The following is an 18,835-nucleotide window of genomic DNA, read 5'->3' as shown; positions in this document are numbered from 1 at the left end:
GGGAAGGCACCAATTAACTATTTTTGGGATTTATCAACCAACCATGTTCTTGAAGGTATTTGATGGTTATACTTGTGTGGAGATTCACTATCTGACTGGATGGACCTATGATCAGAAAATTGTCCAGATAATGATAAAGCTCGATGTTCTTTGTCCTTATAAAGGCCACAAGTGAAATTAGAATCTTCGAGAACGTTTTGGGGGCCAAACTTAAGGAAAGGAAGGAAAGTCCCTTGAACTGGTAGTGATTCCCCGAAATCCAAAACCTCAGAAACCGGCGATGACTGATGTGAATAGGTATCTGGTAGTAGGTGTCTTTGAGATCGATAGATGTCATCCAGTTCCCTGTCCTTATATTGGGCATGATTGTGGCAATAGACTCCATCTTGAATGTTCTTGAATGTTCTTGGTATCAAATATGTATTCAGACATTTTAGGTCCAGAATTAGACGCCATTTCCCCTGAGATTTTGGGGCCAAAAAAAAATCGTAGAATAGTGGCCTCTGTAACGTTCTCCGTAAGGTACTTTCTCTATGACCTGGTTCTGCAGAAGTTGTGAAATAATGTAGTTCAGAGCGACTTCTTTTCTTCCTTTTGCAACTCTTGAACGGATAAAGGTGTTTTGAGAAGGGAATTCTTTGAATTCTATCTTGTATCCTTGCATAAGGATAGAAAGAACCTAAGTATCTTGAATACTTTTGGCCCAAACCGGATAAAAGAAGCGAAGTCTGCCTCCTATAACATCTGGCTGGGCCAGCAAACGTTCCAAAGTTTTTATTTGCTGGTCTAGATCCTCTTCCTCTAACCGGTTTTGATGTAGTAGACTGATAGCTTCTCCAGTTAGAATTCCTGGAATATTCTCTTCCGGGTCTGTATGCTCTGCTATCTCGAAAGGATCGATCTCGGAATTTTTTATCCTTCCAGTAAGATGCACTAAATCTTCTTTTCCCTTGTGGAAGAAAAGCCTTTCTCCCATTAGCTGCTTTATGGATTGGATCTTCCAGGATTTTACCAAACAGCAGGTCACCTTGAAAAGGGAGCGCACATAGAGAGGCCTTAGAGGCGTAATCTGCACCCCAAGAGTGAAGCCATAATGCTCTCCTAGAGGCTACAGACAGCGCCATACTTTTTGCTACCATCTTGGTAACATCCAGGGAAGCTTAGAACAGAATTCTGTGGCTAGTTTTAAATCTTTAAGGCCCTCCATCAGGTGTTCTCTACGGACTCCTCTAGTAATATCCTCTTCTAGATTATCAATCCATATTTTAAGAGCTCTGGACAAGGTGGTTAGGGCAATGGCTGGATGTAATTCTGATCCCAGGGCCAGGTATGCCTTGATAAGGTTAGCGTCCAATCGCTTTTCCATTGGCTCTCTTAAATATGCCATTGAGTCTATGGGAAGAGTCGTTCTTTTCGCCATATGAATGATTGCTGCATCAATTTTAGGAACAGAAATCCACGATTTGCAGTCCTCAGGTGCATACGGATATAATCTGGGAGTTTTACATTTTAAAGTAACCTTTCTCTCAGGTCTATTCCATTCTTCATGTATGACCTCCTTAATAGCCGAATGAACTGGAAAAGTGGGTCTGTTAGACTTCAGATCTTCAAAATATTTGTCAGACTCCTTCCTTTCCATGCTCTCTTCAGGGATTCTTAAGGTTTCTCTGATAAGATAAACCAATTTATCCACAGACCTGGAATCCAGGGATTTTGAGGCACTATCATCATCATCTTCTTCCTCTGAATATTGTTCCATTATATCAGATTCTTCCTCCGATTCTACATAACTTTCCACTCTGGGACGCTTAGAAGTAGTCATCTTACTTGAGGATTTGAAGCCTTCTGCAATTGCTTCTGATATCCATTTCTTTAAGTCAGCCTGTGGGGAACTTTTCTTTTCCCATTCATTCGCTGCTTCCGCCATGCAAGCTCTGCACAAATTATTCCCAGGAGGAGCCACTTGGTTGCAGTTTGCACATCTATTAGATTTTTCTCTATATTTTCTGGGTGAATTCTCTTGAGATCTTTCTGGGCTCCCCTATCAGGAACAGGTCCTAGCTTCTCCCAATTCTCTGCCCTCAAATCAGGGGAATTATGATGCCATAAGGGGAATTTTTAAGGCAACAGCCGACCCCACATCAGATAAAATCATTGTACTTTTTCCCATAATAGTACAGATGCTAATCTGTACTAAACTCAGTTAGTCCTGCCTGTGCAGGCTGTTTACTGAGTTCTTCAGATGAAGAGAGGCTGAACTTCATCTGGAAGCCCATGGTACACATGGGAAGGTGGCCCAAAATAAAATATCATGTTTGTCCTGAATGGACAGGAAAAAAGACTGTGGGATGGAAGGAGGAGTGACCTTTTATACCCCAGTCTGGTCCAGATTAATTGATTTTTTCCTGTCCTGTTCCTGATTGGGGCGGAGCAACCCATAAGTGATGCTGCCATGATTAGCCAGGAAATGCACATTTTTTTAAAAGGTATAACAACAGGGTTAATGACTTGCTTTGTATATTTTGTATGATTATAGGCATTACATAAACATATATATATAGACATTTCGGCAGGAGTGTGCAACCTACGAGACAAAGCTTTGCTTAAAATGTCACTTGAGCTGCACTATTTTATACGTTAACAGGTTGGTGGTATGAATGCCAGAAGATAAGCAAGTGTGATTAGTAATAAAAGTCATGCTAATTTATAATAGTCAAACAGTAATGGTAATAACATGCTTCAACTTTTAGTGCCGATGCGAGCGTTTCAATAACATAACCTTTTCATGGCAGATCAAAACAGCACATTTTATAAGAGTAGTAATTAGCAGTTGGAGACAGGAGTAAATCCCTAGGGATGCCCCAGGCCGGTGACCCTTAGAGCTTGGGAAAGTAGTGCTATGCTATGCAGGCCTCAGCACGGGGGGTTAACTTCAAAATAATAGGGCGCATGTCTAGAGGTGCATTTACTGAGCAGCGTTATGGTAGCCTTCAGAGAACGATCAAGTAAGCCACCCTCGCCTCTGTTTGAAACCATATAGTAAAGTTATCCTGTATTGTGGCCAAGACGTGTGTCGACAATGAGCTATACATATATGTTTTAGTTAAAGTTCCGATATACATGAAACATGTTATGCCTGGAGAGCTGGAGAGTTGAGCATTATAGATAATGCAGGATGAGAACAGGCTATGTCTATTCAATGTCGGTTAATATTGGAGCTATATGTCCGCCCTACTGCCATTCTGTGCACAATGATAGCTAGGAAAAAGAGAAAAATCAAATAGGAAATAAAAAAAAAAACAAGGAGACAGGAGCTCAGAAGCCTGGCCTATAACATAAAGTTAGTATAAATCAGAGCCAGTTATGGCTACCTAGAGCTTTTTCAGTAAGTCAGCAGTCTGTATGCAAGCTTTGTTCCGGCCGGGTACTCCCCTGCTGTAGGTCTGAGGGTTTTTCCAACTGGACCCGGGATCACCCCCACCGGTCCAGAGGGGGGAATGCGGGGTGTTGGTAGAGTTGCTGCTCGGTTTGGTTCCAGTGTTGGAAGATCGTCTGTTTCTCCCAGCCATCAGGCCGCCTGTCATGCTAGGCCTTAGGTATGGAGTTTGGCAGATCTTGACAGTCACTTTTTTGGTGTCCACAATTTCCCACTCGATGCAGCAATGAGCCTCTGTTATGTTGGTCTGTAAAAAACACGATTATGACGAGTTTTCATTGCTTTTAGGCTTAGCTGTGCCAGAGCTCTCTGCAAGTTTGTTTGGCCAGCTCGGCTGTCAGACCCCGCGCCCAAACTGGATTGTTTTAATGTAAGTAATTTCCAATTATTGTACACAAATTAAGTGTATGTAAACATGGACTAACAAATGCCAGTTTTTGTTTAAAGGGGAACTATCAATTCTTAAGAGTTGTTGTAATATTATGTTTACTCATCCCTATATTTCCCTATTACGAAATATGAGGCTATTGCCATCGCAAAGAAAAAGGTTTGTGTACTAGCAAATAAACCAATGTCCTCTGTAAACACAGGTAGAAACCAAGGCCCAAGTAGCCCTGATGTCCACTATATAACAGAAAAAAAACTATTTAACCCCTTAAGGACCAAATTTCTGGAATAAAAGGGAATCATGACATGTCACACATGTCATGTGTCCTTAAGGGGTTAAACAAATAGGCTAATTTTACGTAAGTACATTCTCCACAGCCATGGTTATATCTACACCCAACAATGAACTTACTTTAACCTATTATGAAAAAAGAACTGAAAATAAATAAACCACTAGGGAATTCAGAGAGAAAGTTCAAGAAAATATTTCTGATATTAACAGAAACAAACAAGAATCCCTGGTGTTAGCTCTTCTTAGCGGACCACCATTCCTTCACTCCCTGCTTGATCCTTGGGACTCTCTGATGCCAACCCGCTACTGAGTGCATATCTATTTCAATAATGCAGCACACATGTGCCAACGTCATGAAGTCATTTAGGCTAATACCACACCTTTTTAAGTGCCTTGTTGTGGTTCCTTAGTGTCCCAAGAGTGCTTTGATTTCTATTTATTGTCCATGTGGTATCTGAATCGGCTATGACTATTACCTGACTATTCTGTATTTTTGGCTTCATTGACCTGGCTTTGGCTTTAGGTATTTAGTTATTGTTATCTGGCTCCCCTAGAGCTTGTTTATGACATTCATATCTAAAATTCTATTACGCTCGTTAATAACGGCAACTCTAAGTACTTGTAAATGTGCTTACCTTTCTCTGTCCCTCTCTAGTCAGTTTATATTCTCTGTGTTGGACCATATAACTGTGACACTTGTAGCCGGGCACTTTTAAGCATGTAGTGGAGACAAGTTTTCCTTACTTTTGTTCAGGGCATTTAGAAATGTGTTAACTTAAAGAGATGGGCAGGTGCGTTTAATTTATTATCAAAAACAGAGACATATTGGAATATTAGAGCTAGTTACTAGATATCGGCATGGCATCGGTTTTGCCTGGATTATTAATACTATCATTCATCATTTATATGAGCAATTTTGCTTGGGATATCAATGTTATTATCGAACATTAACATTTGCTGTTCTAACCTTAACTATTTTAAGGGGGGAAAAATATATTTTCTAGCATTGCTGCATCTCTCTCTCTCTCTTTTAAACCATGACTGGTCCCACTGATTTTAGTCACATGTATCAGACATCTGCAACTGCACTCAAAAAAAGCTGATGAGTAGAGAAAGCCAAAGTGTCCATAATAAAGTATGATTAACAATACTTGGTTTGCATGTGTTTCTATATTGATCTAAATATAAATGCACAAGTTGACGATGTAAGCAAGATTTCCATAAAAGCCATCTAATGCTGTGTTAATGAAGCTCCTCTGAGTTTTTAAACTGCAATTCTGTATGTTGTCTCATTTAAAAATTACTGATTAAACACAATATCTTATGTACAGTTCTTGTCAGCTGTTAATTTGATTTGTTGAAAACTGCATGTATTATATTTCTTTAGAGACTTTGAAGGTTAAACACATAATTTAAAGAGCATATGGACAATTCAAGTTTACATGGTTTGTAAGCAGTGTTGCAATGTATGTGTTATTTTTCTTGTGGTTTTATACATTGCCAAATAGCTAATTGTATTAATTTCCTCTGAAAATAGCCTAAACTTATACCTTCATTTTTACCATACCAATTTTAGATTTTTTACTGTACTAGTGTGCTTTTTTTTCTTGCCTTTGTGTAGAAGTGTGCATGTGTGTGTCACCACAGAGAGATACACGTGGATAGCTATTGATATATGATATTTTGCCATGATCGCTGGGAATATTGGCCAGTTTATAATCCATTTTAAATGCAGGGGTGTTGCTAAGAGGGTGCTGACAAATGCTACTGCCCCAAGTCGGATCCCGAAAAGCCCCTGGGTCATATGTTGACCTTATTTCACTATTAACCCTGATTCCCGTGTAATACGGAGAGAGCAAGAACACTTTTAATTATATAATGCCACTTTAATGAACCATATTTGAAGTAAATTTTACTGCATGACTGAAGGCTTTATATTTTATTTAGCTCCTGGTTCACAACTGGTTCACTCACCTGGGTTTGAAGGATGCCAAGGTTGTTGTTGGGGTTGCTGGCTGCATTTAAATGTAGGAGGTGCCATGAGGTTTCAGATAGATAAAATGAGAGTTCGGAGATTAGTGGAGAATGCTCTATGTCAAGACATTGGATGTTTCTGTGAGATTGATGTCCAGACGGTGGTGTCAGTTGGGTCTTGGGTATGCCGCTGTCATAAATCAGCAGATCGTGGTCAGATAGAGGAAAAAGAATATTGGAGAGATTAGAGGCGGTACAGAGATTGGTGAAGGCGAGATAAAGATGGGTTACTAATTTGGACCATTGCGTGAGGCCAAAGGCATGAGTGCAGTTGGGGTTGTTGATTGGGATATTGAAATCCTGCTGTAAACACTGTCTTTTCAGAGACAATGCAGTGTTTACATTACAGCCTAGTAATAACTTCACTGGCCACTCCTCAGATGGCTGTTAGAGATCCTTCCTGGGTCATGGCTGCCTAAACTGCATCCAAACATTCAGTATCTCCTCCCTCTGCTTGCAGACACTGAACTTTCCTCATAGAGATTCATTGATTCAATTCATCTCTATGAGGAGATGCTCATTGGCCAGGGCTGTGTTTGAATCATGCTGGCTCTGCCCCTGATCTGCCTCTTTGTCAGTCTCAGCCAATCCTATGGGGAAGCACTGTGATTGGATCAGGCCACCACTTCTGATGTCAGCAGACTGCTTTTTTTTTTTAGGCAAACAGCATGCAGAGTTACAGCGTCTGGCTTGAATACAGTAAGATTTTGACTATATTTATGGAGGCATGAGGGGCCCAGGGGGGCTAGATGGTGGTTTTAACACTATAGGATCAGGAATACATGTTTGTGTTCCTGACCCTATAGTGATCTTTTAAGTTTTATGGGTTAAGAAAGTACAGGAGTGTACTAATAAGAGGCAGTGTGTACACCTGTTATTTTTACTTATCTAAAATTTGGGTGTGACAGACAATCTATAAATGTAATAATGAGCATGGGGTGGGTGGTTTAGGGGAGGGCGGGTATCAGACTTTCTTACACACAGTTTGCTGAATACATGCACACAAACACACACATACTGCATTGAGGGGTACAGTGTATGTGTGTGTGAGTGGTGCTGTGTGTGTGTGTGTGTGTGTGTGTATTCAGCAGTCTGTGTGTGTGCATTCAGCGGACTGTGTGTACGTATTCAGCAATCTGTTTGTGTGTTTGTCTATTCAGCGGACTGTGTGCATGTATGCAGGGTACTGTGTGTATGTATTCAGCGGACTGTGTGTATATTCAGCAGTCTTTGTGTGTGTCGATGTGTGTATCTATTCAACAGACGGTGTGTGAATGTGTTCAGCAGTCTGTGTGTATGTATTTTATGTATGTATTGCATTTGTTGGAGATACTAATAAATATAAGCCTAATTTTAACTGTACTTTAATTTTTTTTATCCCTGTGAGTTGTGTGTAGGCAGGTCCCCAGTGCATTGCTTTGCCCGGGGGCCCATAATGTTGTTAAGATGGCACTGGTGGGTGGGTGGAATGGAGGTCTGCGAGGGAGCACTGACTTACGTGCTGTTCCAGCACTGCTCCCTCCGCTGATGCCGCCGGGAGACAGGAAATTACTTCAGTTAGGCTCCGCCTGATTGGCGTCTTTTTCTGTTTCCCGGCGGAAGGAGCAGTGCTGGAACAGCAGGTAAGTCAGTGCTCCCTCATGCCCACACCCTCTCACAGCAGCGGGAAGGAATCGGATCCACCAAGTAGGGATCCCGGGTGGACTTCAAACCCCCACCCGCACCATAAAATGTTTACATTATTTATGTGCTGGGAGGGAGAGGGGGATATACTGGGGGAGGTGAGATATGCTGGGGTAGTGAAGGGAAAATGCTGTGGGGAGAGAAGAGGAGATGCTGGGTGGAGAGAAGCTGGGAGAGAGGAGGAGGAGATGCTGGGGGAGAGGAGGAGGAGGAGATGCTGGGGGAGAGGAGGAGGAGGAGATGCTGGGGGAGAGGAGGAGGAGGAGATGCTGGGGAGAGGAGGAGGAGGAGATGCTGGGGAGAGGAGGAGGAGGAGATGCTGGGGAGAGGAGGAGGAGGAGGAGATGCTGGGGAGAGGAGGAGGAGGAGGAGATGCTGGGGGAGAGGAGGAGGAGGAGGAGATGCTGGGGGAGAGGAGGAGGAGGAGATGCTGGGGGAGAGGAGGAGGAGGAGATGCTGGGGGAGAGGAGGAGGAGGAGATGCTGGGGGAGAGGAGGAGGAGGAGATGCTGGGGGAGAGGAGGAGGAGGAGATGCTGGGGGAGAGGAGGAGGAGGAGATGCTGGGGGAGAGGAGGAGGAGGAGATGCTGGGGGAGAGGAGGAGGAGGAGATGCTGGGGGAGAGGAGGAGGAGGAGATGCTGGGGGAGAGGAGGAGGAGGAGATGCTGGGGGAGAGGAGGAGGAGGAGATGCTGGGGGAGAGGAGGAGGAGGAGATGCTGGGGGAGAGGAGGAGGAGGAGATGCTGGGGGAGAGGAGGAGGAGGAGATGCTGGGGGAGAGGAGGAGGAGGAGATGCTGGGGGAGAGGAGGAGGAGGAGATGCTGGGGGAGAGGAGGAGGAGGAGATGCTGGGGGAGAGGAGGAGGAGGAGATGCTGGGGGAGAGGAGGAGGAGGAGATGCTGGGGGAGAGGAGGAGGAGGAGATGCTGGGGGAGAGGAGGAGGAGGAGATGCTGGGGGAGAGGAGGAGGAGGAGATGCTGGGGGAGAGGAGGAGGAGGAGATGCTGGGGGAGAGGAGGAGGAGGAGATGCTGGGGGAGAGGAGGAGGAGGAGATGCTGGGGGAGAGGAGGAGGAGGAGATGCTGGGGGAGAGGAGGAGGAGGAGGAGATGCTGGGGGAGAGGAGGAGGAGGAGGAGATGCTGGGGGAGAGGAGGAGGAGGAGGAGATGCTGGGGGAGAGGAGGAGGAGGAGGAGATGCTGGGGGAGAGGAGGAGGAGGAGGAGATGCTGGGGGAGAGGAGGAGGAGGAGGAGATGCTGGGGGAGAGGAGGAGGAGGAGGAGATGCTGGGGGAGAGGAGGAGGAGGAGGAGATGCTGGGGGAGAGGAGGAGGAGGAGGAGATGCTGGGGGAGAGGAGGAGGAGGAGGAGATGCTGGGGGAGAGGAGGAGGAGGAGGAGATGCTGGGGGAGAGGAGGAGGAGGAGGAGATGCTGGGGGAGAGGAGGAGGAGGAGGAGATGCTGGGGGAGAGGAGGAGGAGGAGATGCTGGGGGAGAGGAGGAGGAGGAGGAGATGCTGGGGGAGAGGAGGAGGAGGAGGAGATGCTGGGGGAGAGGAGGAGGAGGAGGAGATGCTGGGGGAGAGGAGGAGGAGGAGGAGATGCTGGGGGAGAGGAGGAGGAGGAGGAGATGCTGGGGGAGAGGAGGAGGAGGAGGAGATGCTGGGGGAGAGGAGGAGGAGGAGGAGATGCTGGGGAGAGGAGGAGGAGGAGGAGATGCTGGGGGAGAGGAGGAGGAGGAGGAGATGCTGGGGGAGAGGAGGAGGAGGAGGAGATGCTGGGGGAGAGGAGGAGGAGGAGGAGATGCTGGGGGAGAGGAGGAGGAGGAGGAGATGCTGGGGGAGAGGAGGAGGAGGAGGAGATGCTGGGGGAGAGGAGGAGGAGGAGGAGATGCTGGGGGAGAGGAGGAGGAGGAGGAGATGCTGGGGGAGAGGAGGAGGAGGAGGAGATGCTGGGGGAGAGGAGGAGGAGGAGGAGATGCTGGGGGAGAGGAGGAGGAGGAGGAGATGCTGGGGGAGAGGAGGAGGAGGAGGAGATGCTGGGGGAGAGGAGGAGGAGATGCTGGGGGAGAGGAGGAGGAGATGCTGGGGGAGAGGAGGAGGAGGAGGAGATGCTGGGGGAGAGGAGGAGGAGGAGGAGATGCTGGGGGAGAGGAGGAGGAGGAGGAGATGCTGGGGGAGAGGAGGAGGAGGAGGAGATGCTGGGGGAGAGGAGGAGGAGGAGGAGATGCTGGGGGAGAGGAGGAGGAGGAGGAGATGCTGGGGGAGAGGAGGAGGAGGAGGAGATGCTGGGGGAGAGGAGGAGGAGGAGGAGATGCTGGGGGAGAGGAGGAGGAGGAGGAGATGCTGGGGGAGAGGAGGAGGAGGAGGAGATGCTGGGGGAGAGGAGGAGGAGGAGGAGATGCTGGGGGAGAGGAGGAGGAGGAGATGCTGGGGGAGAGGAGGAGGAGGAGGAGATGCTGGGGGAGAGGAGGAGGAGGAGGAGATGCTGGGGGAGAGGAGGAGGAGGAGGAGATGCTGGGGGAGAGGAGGAGGAGGAGGAGATGCTGGGGGAGAGGAGGAGGAGGAGGAGATGCTGGGGGAGAGGAGGAGGAGATGCTGGGGGAGAGGAGGAGGAGGAGGAGATGCTGGGGGAGAGGAGGAGGAGATGCTGGGGGAGAGGAGGAGGAGATGCTGGGGGAGAGGAGGAGGAGATGCTGGGGGAGAGGAGGAGAAGGAGGAGATGCTGGGGGAGAGGAGGAGAAGGAGGAGATGCTGGGGGAGAGGAGGAGGAGGAGGAGATGCTGGGGGAGAGGAGGAGGAGGAGGAGATGCTGGGGGAGAGGAGGAGGAGGAGGAGATGCTGGGGGAGAGGAGGAGGAGGAGGAGATGCTGGGGGAGAGGAGGAGGAGGAGATGCTGGGGGAGAGGAGGAGGAGGAGGAGATGCTGGGGGAGAGGAGGAGGAGGAGGAGATGCTGGGGGAGAGGAGGAGGAGGAGGAGATGCTGGGGGAGAGGAGGAGGAGGAGGAGATGCTGGGGGAGAGGAGGAGGAGGAGGAGATGCTGGGGGAGAGGAGGAGGAGGAGGAGATGCTGGGGGAGAGGAGGAGGAGGAGATGCTGGGGGAGAGGAGGAGGAGGAGATGCTGGGGAGAGGAGGAGGAGGAGGAGGAGGAGATGCTGGGGGAGAGGAGGAGGAGGAGGAGATGCTGGGGGAGAGGAGGAGGAGGAGATGCTGGGGGAGAGGAGGAGGAGGAGGAGATGCTGGGGGAGAGGAGGAGGAGATGCTGGGGGAGAGGAGGAGGAGGAGGAGATGCTGGGGGAGAGGAGGAGGAGGAGGAGATGCTGGGGGAGAGGAGGAGGAGGAGGAGATGCTGGGGGAGAGGAGGAGGAGGAGGAGATGCTGGGGGAGAGGAGGAGGAGGAGGAGATGCTGGGGGAGAGGAGGAGGAGGAGGAGATGCTGGGGAGAGGAGGATGAGGAGGAGATGCTGGGGGAGAGGAGGATGAGGAGGAGATGCTGGGGGAGAGGAGGAGAAGGAGGAGATGCTGGGGGAGAGGAGGAGAAGGAGGAGATGCTGGGGGAGAGGAGGAGAAGGAGGAGATGCTGGGGGAGAGGAGGAGGAGATGCTGGGGGAGAGGAGGAGGAGGAGGAGGAGGAGATGCTGGGGGGGAGGAGGAGATGCTGGGGGAGAGGAGGAGGAGGAGGAGATGCTGGGGGAGAGGAGGAGGAGATGCTGTGGGGAGAAAGGAAGAGGAGAATCTGGGGGAGAGGAGAAGGAGATGCTGGGTGGAGATAAGTGACTAAGTCTGTTTCACGTTCTTTATCGGTTTGATTTGCTTCAGGGGATACATATAATGTTCTTCTCCACGTGTCTTGGACTTCGATGGCACGGTCAATGAGTACTGTATTAGTCGCTGTTTTGACTTTTGTTGTGCACTATTTTGTAGCCTCTAGTTGTTTGATGCATCAAGAAATAGGAGGTGCTTGTATTTCCTGTACCTCATATACTGCCTACTTGTGTTTGATTGGTTTATTCTATTTGTCTTTTCGTTGCTGCTTTTGGAACTGAGTAAAGAGAGTTAGACAAAATACTCGCCTCCTGTCATTATTAAAATTAAGACTGTTAGTACTGTACAGCTAGCATAATTTTTTAATTATACAGCACAGTGTGGTATTGCTATGGGTGGAGGATTTTAATATAGTGGGTTGCAGGGTTAGTTAACACAGCATGGCTTGAAGTTAATACAGCAGATGTAGGGTTTATAAATATAGGTTTATTTAACAGTCGGAATTTATATATACAGTATCTTACAAAAGTGAGTACACCCCTCACATTTTTGTAAATATTTTACTATATCTTTTCATGTGACAACACTGAAGAAATGACACTATGCTACAATGTAAAGTAGTAAGTGTACAGCCTGTGTAAAAGTGTAAATTTGCTGTCCCCTCAAAATAACGCAACACACAGCCATTAATGTCTAAACTGTTGGCAACAAAAGTGAGTACACCCCTAAGTGGAAATGTTGGTACACTTACTACTTTACATTGTAGCAGAGTGTCATTTCTTCAGTGTTGTCACATGAAAAGATATAGTAAAATATTTACACAAATGTGAGGGGTGTACTCACTTTCTGTGAGATATTGTATATTTGTCACAATGTGATTTATAAAACACATTAGGGTTTAGGATTGGACATAGAACATGGTGTAGGGCTGGTTTTAGAAGAGCTTCAGTTAGTATATATGGAAAAATCTATCAAATTTACCTTTAGGCTGTAGCCACTGATTATTTTTTTTTATTATTTTTTTTTGGCCACCTAGCAACACCCTTTTTTATATGACCAAATAATGCTAATTATAATAGAAAAGCACAAATTATAGCTTGCCCAGATATATTGTGTTGTGTTTTCTAAATATGAGTTGGAACGGTTTGACGTAGGTGTACGCACTGTAGTATAATATATTTTTTTTGTGGTTACTGAATTTATTATAGTGTCACATGCCTCTGCTTTTTTATGAGTATCATAAGGGTGGTGGCAAAACAGATGGGGATCTACCTTATAGCCATCCCTGACCTTTGCTATATGGGAATCAGTCAGTTTATTTTATATGGTTTTGTTTTTAATTAGTTCTGGTGTTTTGAATACCTTAAAACAAATATAGAAGTCATGTTCTTCACAAAATGTTGTGCATGCAAATGTGCACTTGGCATTCCTCCCATAATGCTGTTCATGTATATTACTGCGAACATGCTTGATTGCACAGTATCATGGGGTCCCAGACATTTACATTTTATGCCAGACTGTGCTTTTACAGTCTGGCATAAGATCTTAATATATAATAAAAAAGCTGGGCTCATAAAATCATTCATGCAGTATGTCATGAAAATAGACCACATTATTGTAAGGGTTTTCTTGCCTTTAATAAATACAATCAGCTGAACGAAAAAGAGTAAATCATAAAGGGAAATAAGCAGCAGACATCAGGTTCAACTAAGAAAAAGTTGCTTTGGCTGTACTCCAAACCCAACATAATTTTATCTCTCAACACATTCTGTCTCAAAGTCCACAATCTGGATGCAAGTACATTTTCTTTTTTAAACCATAATTCTAATGTAATGTTTTAGAAAATAATATATAAACAATATTTCATGTTAAATAATGACAGATTACACCATTACTTTTTGTTATATAGGTTTGCAACATTGAATAAATCACCAAGTCAGAAAATTGCTACAGTCCCTTACGTGATCATGGTAAGCCAGACTTAAGTCACATATGTATACGGCTGTTTATTTCTCGTTTGGGTAATAAGAGTATCACCATGGTTGTTAGTGTTTTGAGACAACACCTACTCAGCCAGGATTGTGGAGCATTGTGGGAAATTTGGTTCCAAAGCATTTTTTGTGGTGCCAAGCTTAGCATCTATTGCACCGTAACATTTTGGTAGTTTTCCAAAATGATATGCTATCTAATGTTAAATATATATTTTTTTCATTCTTTTTTTTTTTCCCCCAAGGTAAATAGAGAGTCACAAGGTAAAAAGCTAAACCAGGAATTGGCCATGGAATTCCACATTTTAGAATAATACAATCTCTTGCTCTTTAATCTTCGTGTATTTACTATTTTCGGTTAACATTTACAATTTTCTGGTTATGCATAAACAAATTGGGAACAGAGTGTAAAGTTTTAGAATTGTGACATTAGGTTTTCTCTTAATACACTGGGCCTAATGCAATTTTTTTTTTCTTGTATTTATGTATGATACTATAACCAAGGAAATGTCAGAACTTGGTAGCAAAATCAATGTTTGTTCTTCTCTAATTCAGTGACATTTGATATATGTGCTATGCAAAGTCTTCAGTGAGGAGTACTGAATTTTGCTACACCAGCATGCCCAGGGACCAGATCCAATTGTAAAGGTTAACATGTCATATACTTGCATATTCAGTGACATACCCATAGTATGTATAGAAAAGCACTTTTGTTATATCCGACAATGTTATTACCCAGCATCAGTGCTTAACCTCACTAATGATGGACAAATCATTGGCATGGTCAAGCAGATGTTTGCATATGTTTGACTCTGCAGAGAATGTATTTATGTGTGTGCCTGTAGCACAGGTATCTATGCCCACCATTCTGAGCAATAGATCATTTATTATTGTCCCTTCCACAGCATCAAGGTTTTCGTGATATTGCTGTTCCAGAACCTGAAGTAAACTCATCACACATTGAAAAAAACCCAAGGAAACGTCCACGTGTTGAGGAAGACGATGAAGCTTAACAAGGGATAATTTTTCAAGCTATACAGGGGTTATCTGGGGTACAGTGCAAACTTTTAGAAAACCTTGTTTTGATTTCTATAATGATTTCTATTTATTTAGCACTTTGCCCCACAAGAACACCTGCTTCTGTCTTGAAAAATCTCCTCCAAAATGCTTGTTTCATTGCTTTTTTAGAACACAAAATTGTCTACTTGTAAATATATACTACAAATAAATTTTGATTAAGTATTTAAGACTTTTTCATATTTCTTAGATAACAAATGTCATAAAGAATAGCACAGTTGTTTTGTTTACAAACTAAAATATGTTTTAATATTGGTCTTGGGATTGTGTTGACCAGTAGCTCCTCTTGTATATACAGGTTTTTTTTACCGGAACATATGCTAAATGAACATGTTTGTCTCATCCTATGTTTATTGTGAACGTTTTAAGCAATTAAGGCTCCTTTTATATTCATAATGGGGTTATAATCTGTATGCATAACTACTGAGAATAACAGCTACTGAAATCTACAAAATATACAGAGGAAGTAGGACTAGCTCAGATATTCACATATTCGTAGTAAATAGTGATGTCCCGAACAGTTTGCCGGCGAACATAGCTTGTTCGTGGCGAACGCGGCGGGCGAACATATGCGATGGTCGGTCCGCCCCCTATTCATCATGGAGGTGGGAGGGTCTGGGAGGGAGGGTCTGCTGCTGATTGGCTGGAATGTGTCTGCTGACTGTGAGGTACAGGGTCAAAGTTTACTCAATGATGACGAATAGGGGGCGGACCGACCATCGCATATGTTCGCCCGCCGCGTTCGCCACGAACAAGCTATGTTCGCCGGCGAACGGTTCCTGGCGAACTGTTCGGGACATCACTAGTAGTAATGTCCCTTAACTCTTTAAGGGCATTACTCTATCATGGGTGTCCTACCCTTTTGGACCCATGATGGATTAATTCCATCATGCAATATTTTTACCAGCAGGGACCGTTTTCCTGCTGATAACTGGGAACCCCAAATATCATTAGATACCTGGAACCTCCCTGTGTATATAAAATGTGTGTGATGCATGCATTAGGAATGCATATGTTGTACATATATAGCAGTGATGGCAAACCTGAGGCATGCCGGGCCCTCTCTGTGGGCACGCAGCCATAGGTTGCCGGGGTAAGGGGGGCGCTGGCGCTGGTCGGCAGCAATGCAGAGTAGGCACCTGCCTGCCAAAATCAGCAGGCGCCTACTCTGCTTTCGTATTGGGAGGACCCGAAAGCAGGGGGAGGGATCTAGGAAGCAGCTGTCCTGTCCTCCCGCGAGCAGGCTGTGTAGAGCATTGCCACACGTTACCATGGCAACACTCCACCCAGCATTCTGCGCGTGGGAGGACAGGAGAGCTGCAGCCAGAACCTGTCCTACATACTTGCCACCACCGGACCACCAGGGCTGGCTGTGTACCCCCCTCCTTCACCAATGGTAAGAAGAAGTGGGGGGGTAAAGATTTTAATAATACATTTGCTGCCTGCGGCACCCCTCTCACACACACAGCACCTCCCCCCACACACACAGCACCCCTTTCACACACATAGCACATCCCCCCACGCACATACAGCACCCCCCCACACAGCACCCCTCTAACACACACAGTACTCCCCCCACACAACACCTCTCACACACACAGTACTCTCCCCACACAACACCTCTTTCACACACACAGCACCTCCCACAAACAATACCTCTCTCACACACACTGCACCTCCCCCCCACACACACTGCACCTCCCCCTCTACACACACAGCACCCCCCCAAACACACACACAGCACCCCCCAAAACACACACACAGCACCCATCTCACAAACACAGAGTGCCCCCTCATGCACACACAGCACTACTCTCACACACAGCACCTCTCCCACACACACACAGCACCCCTCTCACACACAGCACCCCTCTCACACACACACACAGCACCCTTCTCACACACTGCACCCCTCACACACACAGCACCCCTCTCACACACACAGCACCACTCACACACACTCCGCACCCGTACACACAAACACATACACTGTACCCCTCAATGCAGTATGTGTGTGTGTTTGTGTGTATGTATTCAGCAAACTGTGTGTACTTAACAGTCTTTTTGTGTGTACTCAGCATTCTGTGTGTGTGTGTACTTAGCATTCTGTGTGTGTGTATTCAGCAGTCTGTCTGACTGTGTATTCAGCAGTCTGTGTATTCAGCGGACTGTGTGCATGTATGCAGGGGACTGTGTGTATGTATTCAGCGGACTGTGTGTGTATTCAGCAGACGGTGTGTGAATGTGTTCAGCAGTCTGTGTGTATGTATTTTATGTATGTATTGAATTTGTTGGAGATACTAATAAATATAAGCCTAATTTTAACTATAATTGAATTTTTTATCCCTGTGAGTTGTGTGTAGGCAGGTCCCCAGTGCATTTTGCTTTGCCCGGGGGCCCATAATGTTAAGATGGCACTGGTGGGTGGGATGTAGGTCTGCGAGGGAGAACTAACTTACGTGCTGTTCCAGCACTGCCCCCTCCGCTGATGCCGCTGGCAGACAGGAAATTACGTCAATTAGGCGCCGGTGCCTGATTGGCGTCATTTCCTGTTTCCTAGCGGAGCAAGCAGTGCTGGAATAGCAGGTAAGTCAGTGCTCCCTCACGCCCACACCCTCTCACAGCAGCGGGCAGGAATCGGTTCCACCAAGTAGGGATCCCGGGTGGACTTCAAGCCCCCACCCGCACCAAAAAATGTTTTACATTATTTATGTGCTGGGAGGGAGAGGGGGATATACTGGGGTAGTGAAGGGAAAATGCTGCGGGGAGAGAAGAGGAGATGCTGGGTGGAGAGAAGCTGGGAGATAGGAGGAGGAGATGCTGGGGTAGAGGAGGAGGAGGAGATGCTGGGGTAGAGGAGGAGGAGGAGATGCTGGGGTAGAGGAGGAGGAGGAGATGCTGGGGTAGAGGAGGAGGAGGAGATGCTGGGGTAGAGGAGGAGGAGAAGATGCTAGGGTAGAGGAGGAGGAGGAGATGCTGGGGTAGAGGAGGAGGAGGAGGAGATGCTGGGGAGAGGAGGAGGAGGAGATGCTGGGGGAGAGGAGGAGGAGATGCTGGGGGAGAGGAGGAGGAGATGCTGGGGGAGAGGAGGAGGAGATGCTGGGGGAGAGGAGGAGGAGATGCTGGGGGAGAGGAGGAGGAGATGCTGGGGGAGAGGAGGAGGAGATGCTGGGGGAGAGGAGGAGGAGATGCTGGGGGAGAGGAGGAGGAGATGCTGGGGAAGAGGAGGAGGAGATGCTGGGGAAGAGGAGGAGGAGATGCTGGGGAAGAGGAGGAGGAGATGCTGGGGAAGAGGAGGAGGAGATGCTGGGGAAGAGGAGGAGGAGGAGGAGATGCTGGGGAAGAGGAGGAGGAGGAGGAGATGCTGGGGAAGAGGAGGAGGAGGAGGAGATGCTGGGGAAGAGGAGGAGGAGGAGGAGATGCTGGGGAAGAGGAGGAGGAGGAGGAGATGCTGGGGAAGAGGAGGAGGAGGAGGAGATGCTGGGGAAGAGGAGGAGGAGGAGGAGATGCTGGGGAAGAGGAGGAGGAGGAGGAGATGCTGGGGAAGAGGAGGAGGAGGAGGAGATGCTGGGGAAGAGGAGGAGGAGGAGGAGATGCTGGGGAAGAGGAGGAGGAGGAGGAGATGCTGGGGAAGAGGAGGAGGAGGAGGAGATGCTGGGGGAGAGGAGGAGGAGGAGGAGATGCTGGGGGAGAGGAGGAGGAGGAGGAGATGCTGGGGGAGAGGAGGAGGAGGAGGAGATGCTGGGGAAGAGGAGGAGGAGGAGGAGATGCTGGGGAAGAGGAGGAGGAGGAGGAGATGCTGGGGAAGAGGAGGAGGAGGAGGAGATGCTGGGGAAGAGGAGGAGGAGGAGGAGATGCTGGGGAAGAGGAGGAGGAGGAGGAGATGCTGGGGAAGAGGAGGAGGAGGAGGAGATGCTGGGGAAGAGGAGGAGGAGGAGGAGATGCTGGGGAAGAGGAGGAGGAGGAGGAGATGCTGGGGAAGAGGAGGAGGAGGAGATGCTGGGAAAGAGGAGGAGGAGGAGGAGGAGATGCTGGGGAAGAGGAGGAGGAGGAGGAGATGCTGGGGAAGAGGAGGAGGAGGAGGAGATGCTGGGGGAGAGGAGGAGGAGGAGGAGATGCTGGGGGAGAGGAGGAGGAGGAGGAGATGCTGGGGGAGAGGAGGAGGAGGAGGAGATGCT

The 18,835-nt window shown here is 47.4% G+C and overlaps 1 protein-coding gene across 1 annotated transcript in view; it reads left to right on the top strand.

The window, feature by feature from the left end:
- Positions 1-14,827, top strand: part of RAD51C (RAD51 paralog C) — a 128,864-nt gene extending 114,037 nt beyond the window's left edge. Inside the window, exons 8-9 of the mRNA XM_063456952.1 lie at positions 13,502-13,562; positions 14,486-14,827. Coding sequence (XP_063313022.1) covers positions 13,502-13,562; positions 14,486-14,593 — 169 coding nt within the window. The 3' untranslated portion in view covers positions 14,594-14,827. The remainder of the gene's footprint in view (positions 1-13,501; positions 13,563-14,485) is intronic.
- Positions 14,828-18,835: the final 4,008 nt, after the last annotated feature.

Source organism: Pelobates fuscus, chromosome 1 (assembly GCF_036172605.1).
Source record: "Pelobates fuscus isolate aPelFus1 chromosome 1, aPelFus1.pri, whole genome shotgun sequence".
Classification (NCBI taxonomy): domain Eukaryota; kingdom Metazoa; phylum Chordata; class Amphibia; order Anura; family Pelobatidae; genus Pelobates; species Pelobates fuscus.
Note: the sequence above shows the minus strand (reverse complement) of the source record. Positions and strands in the feature narration are given on the sequence as shown.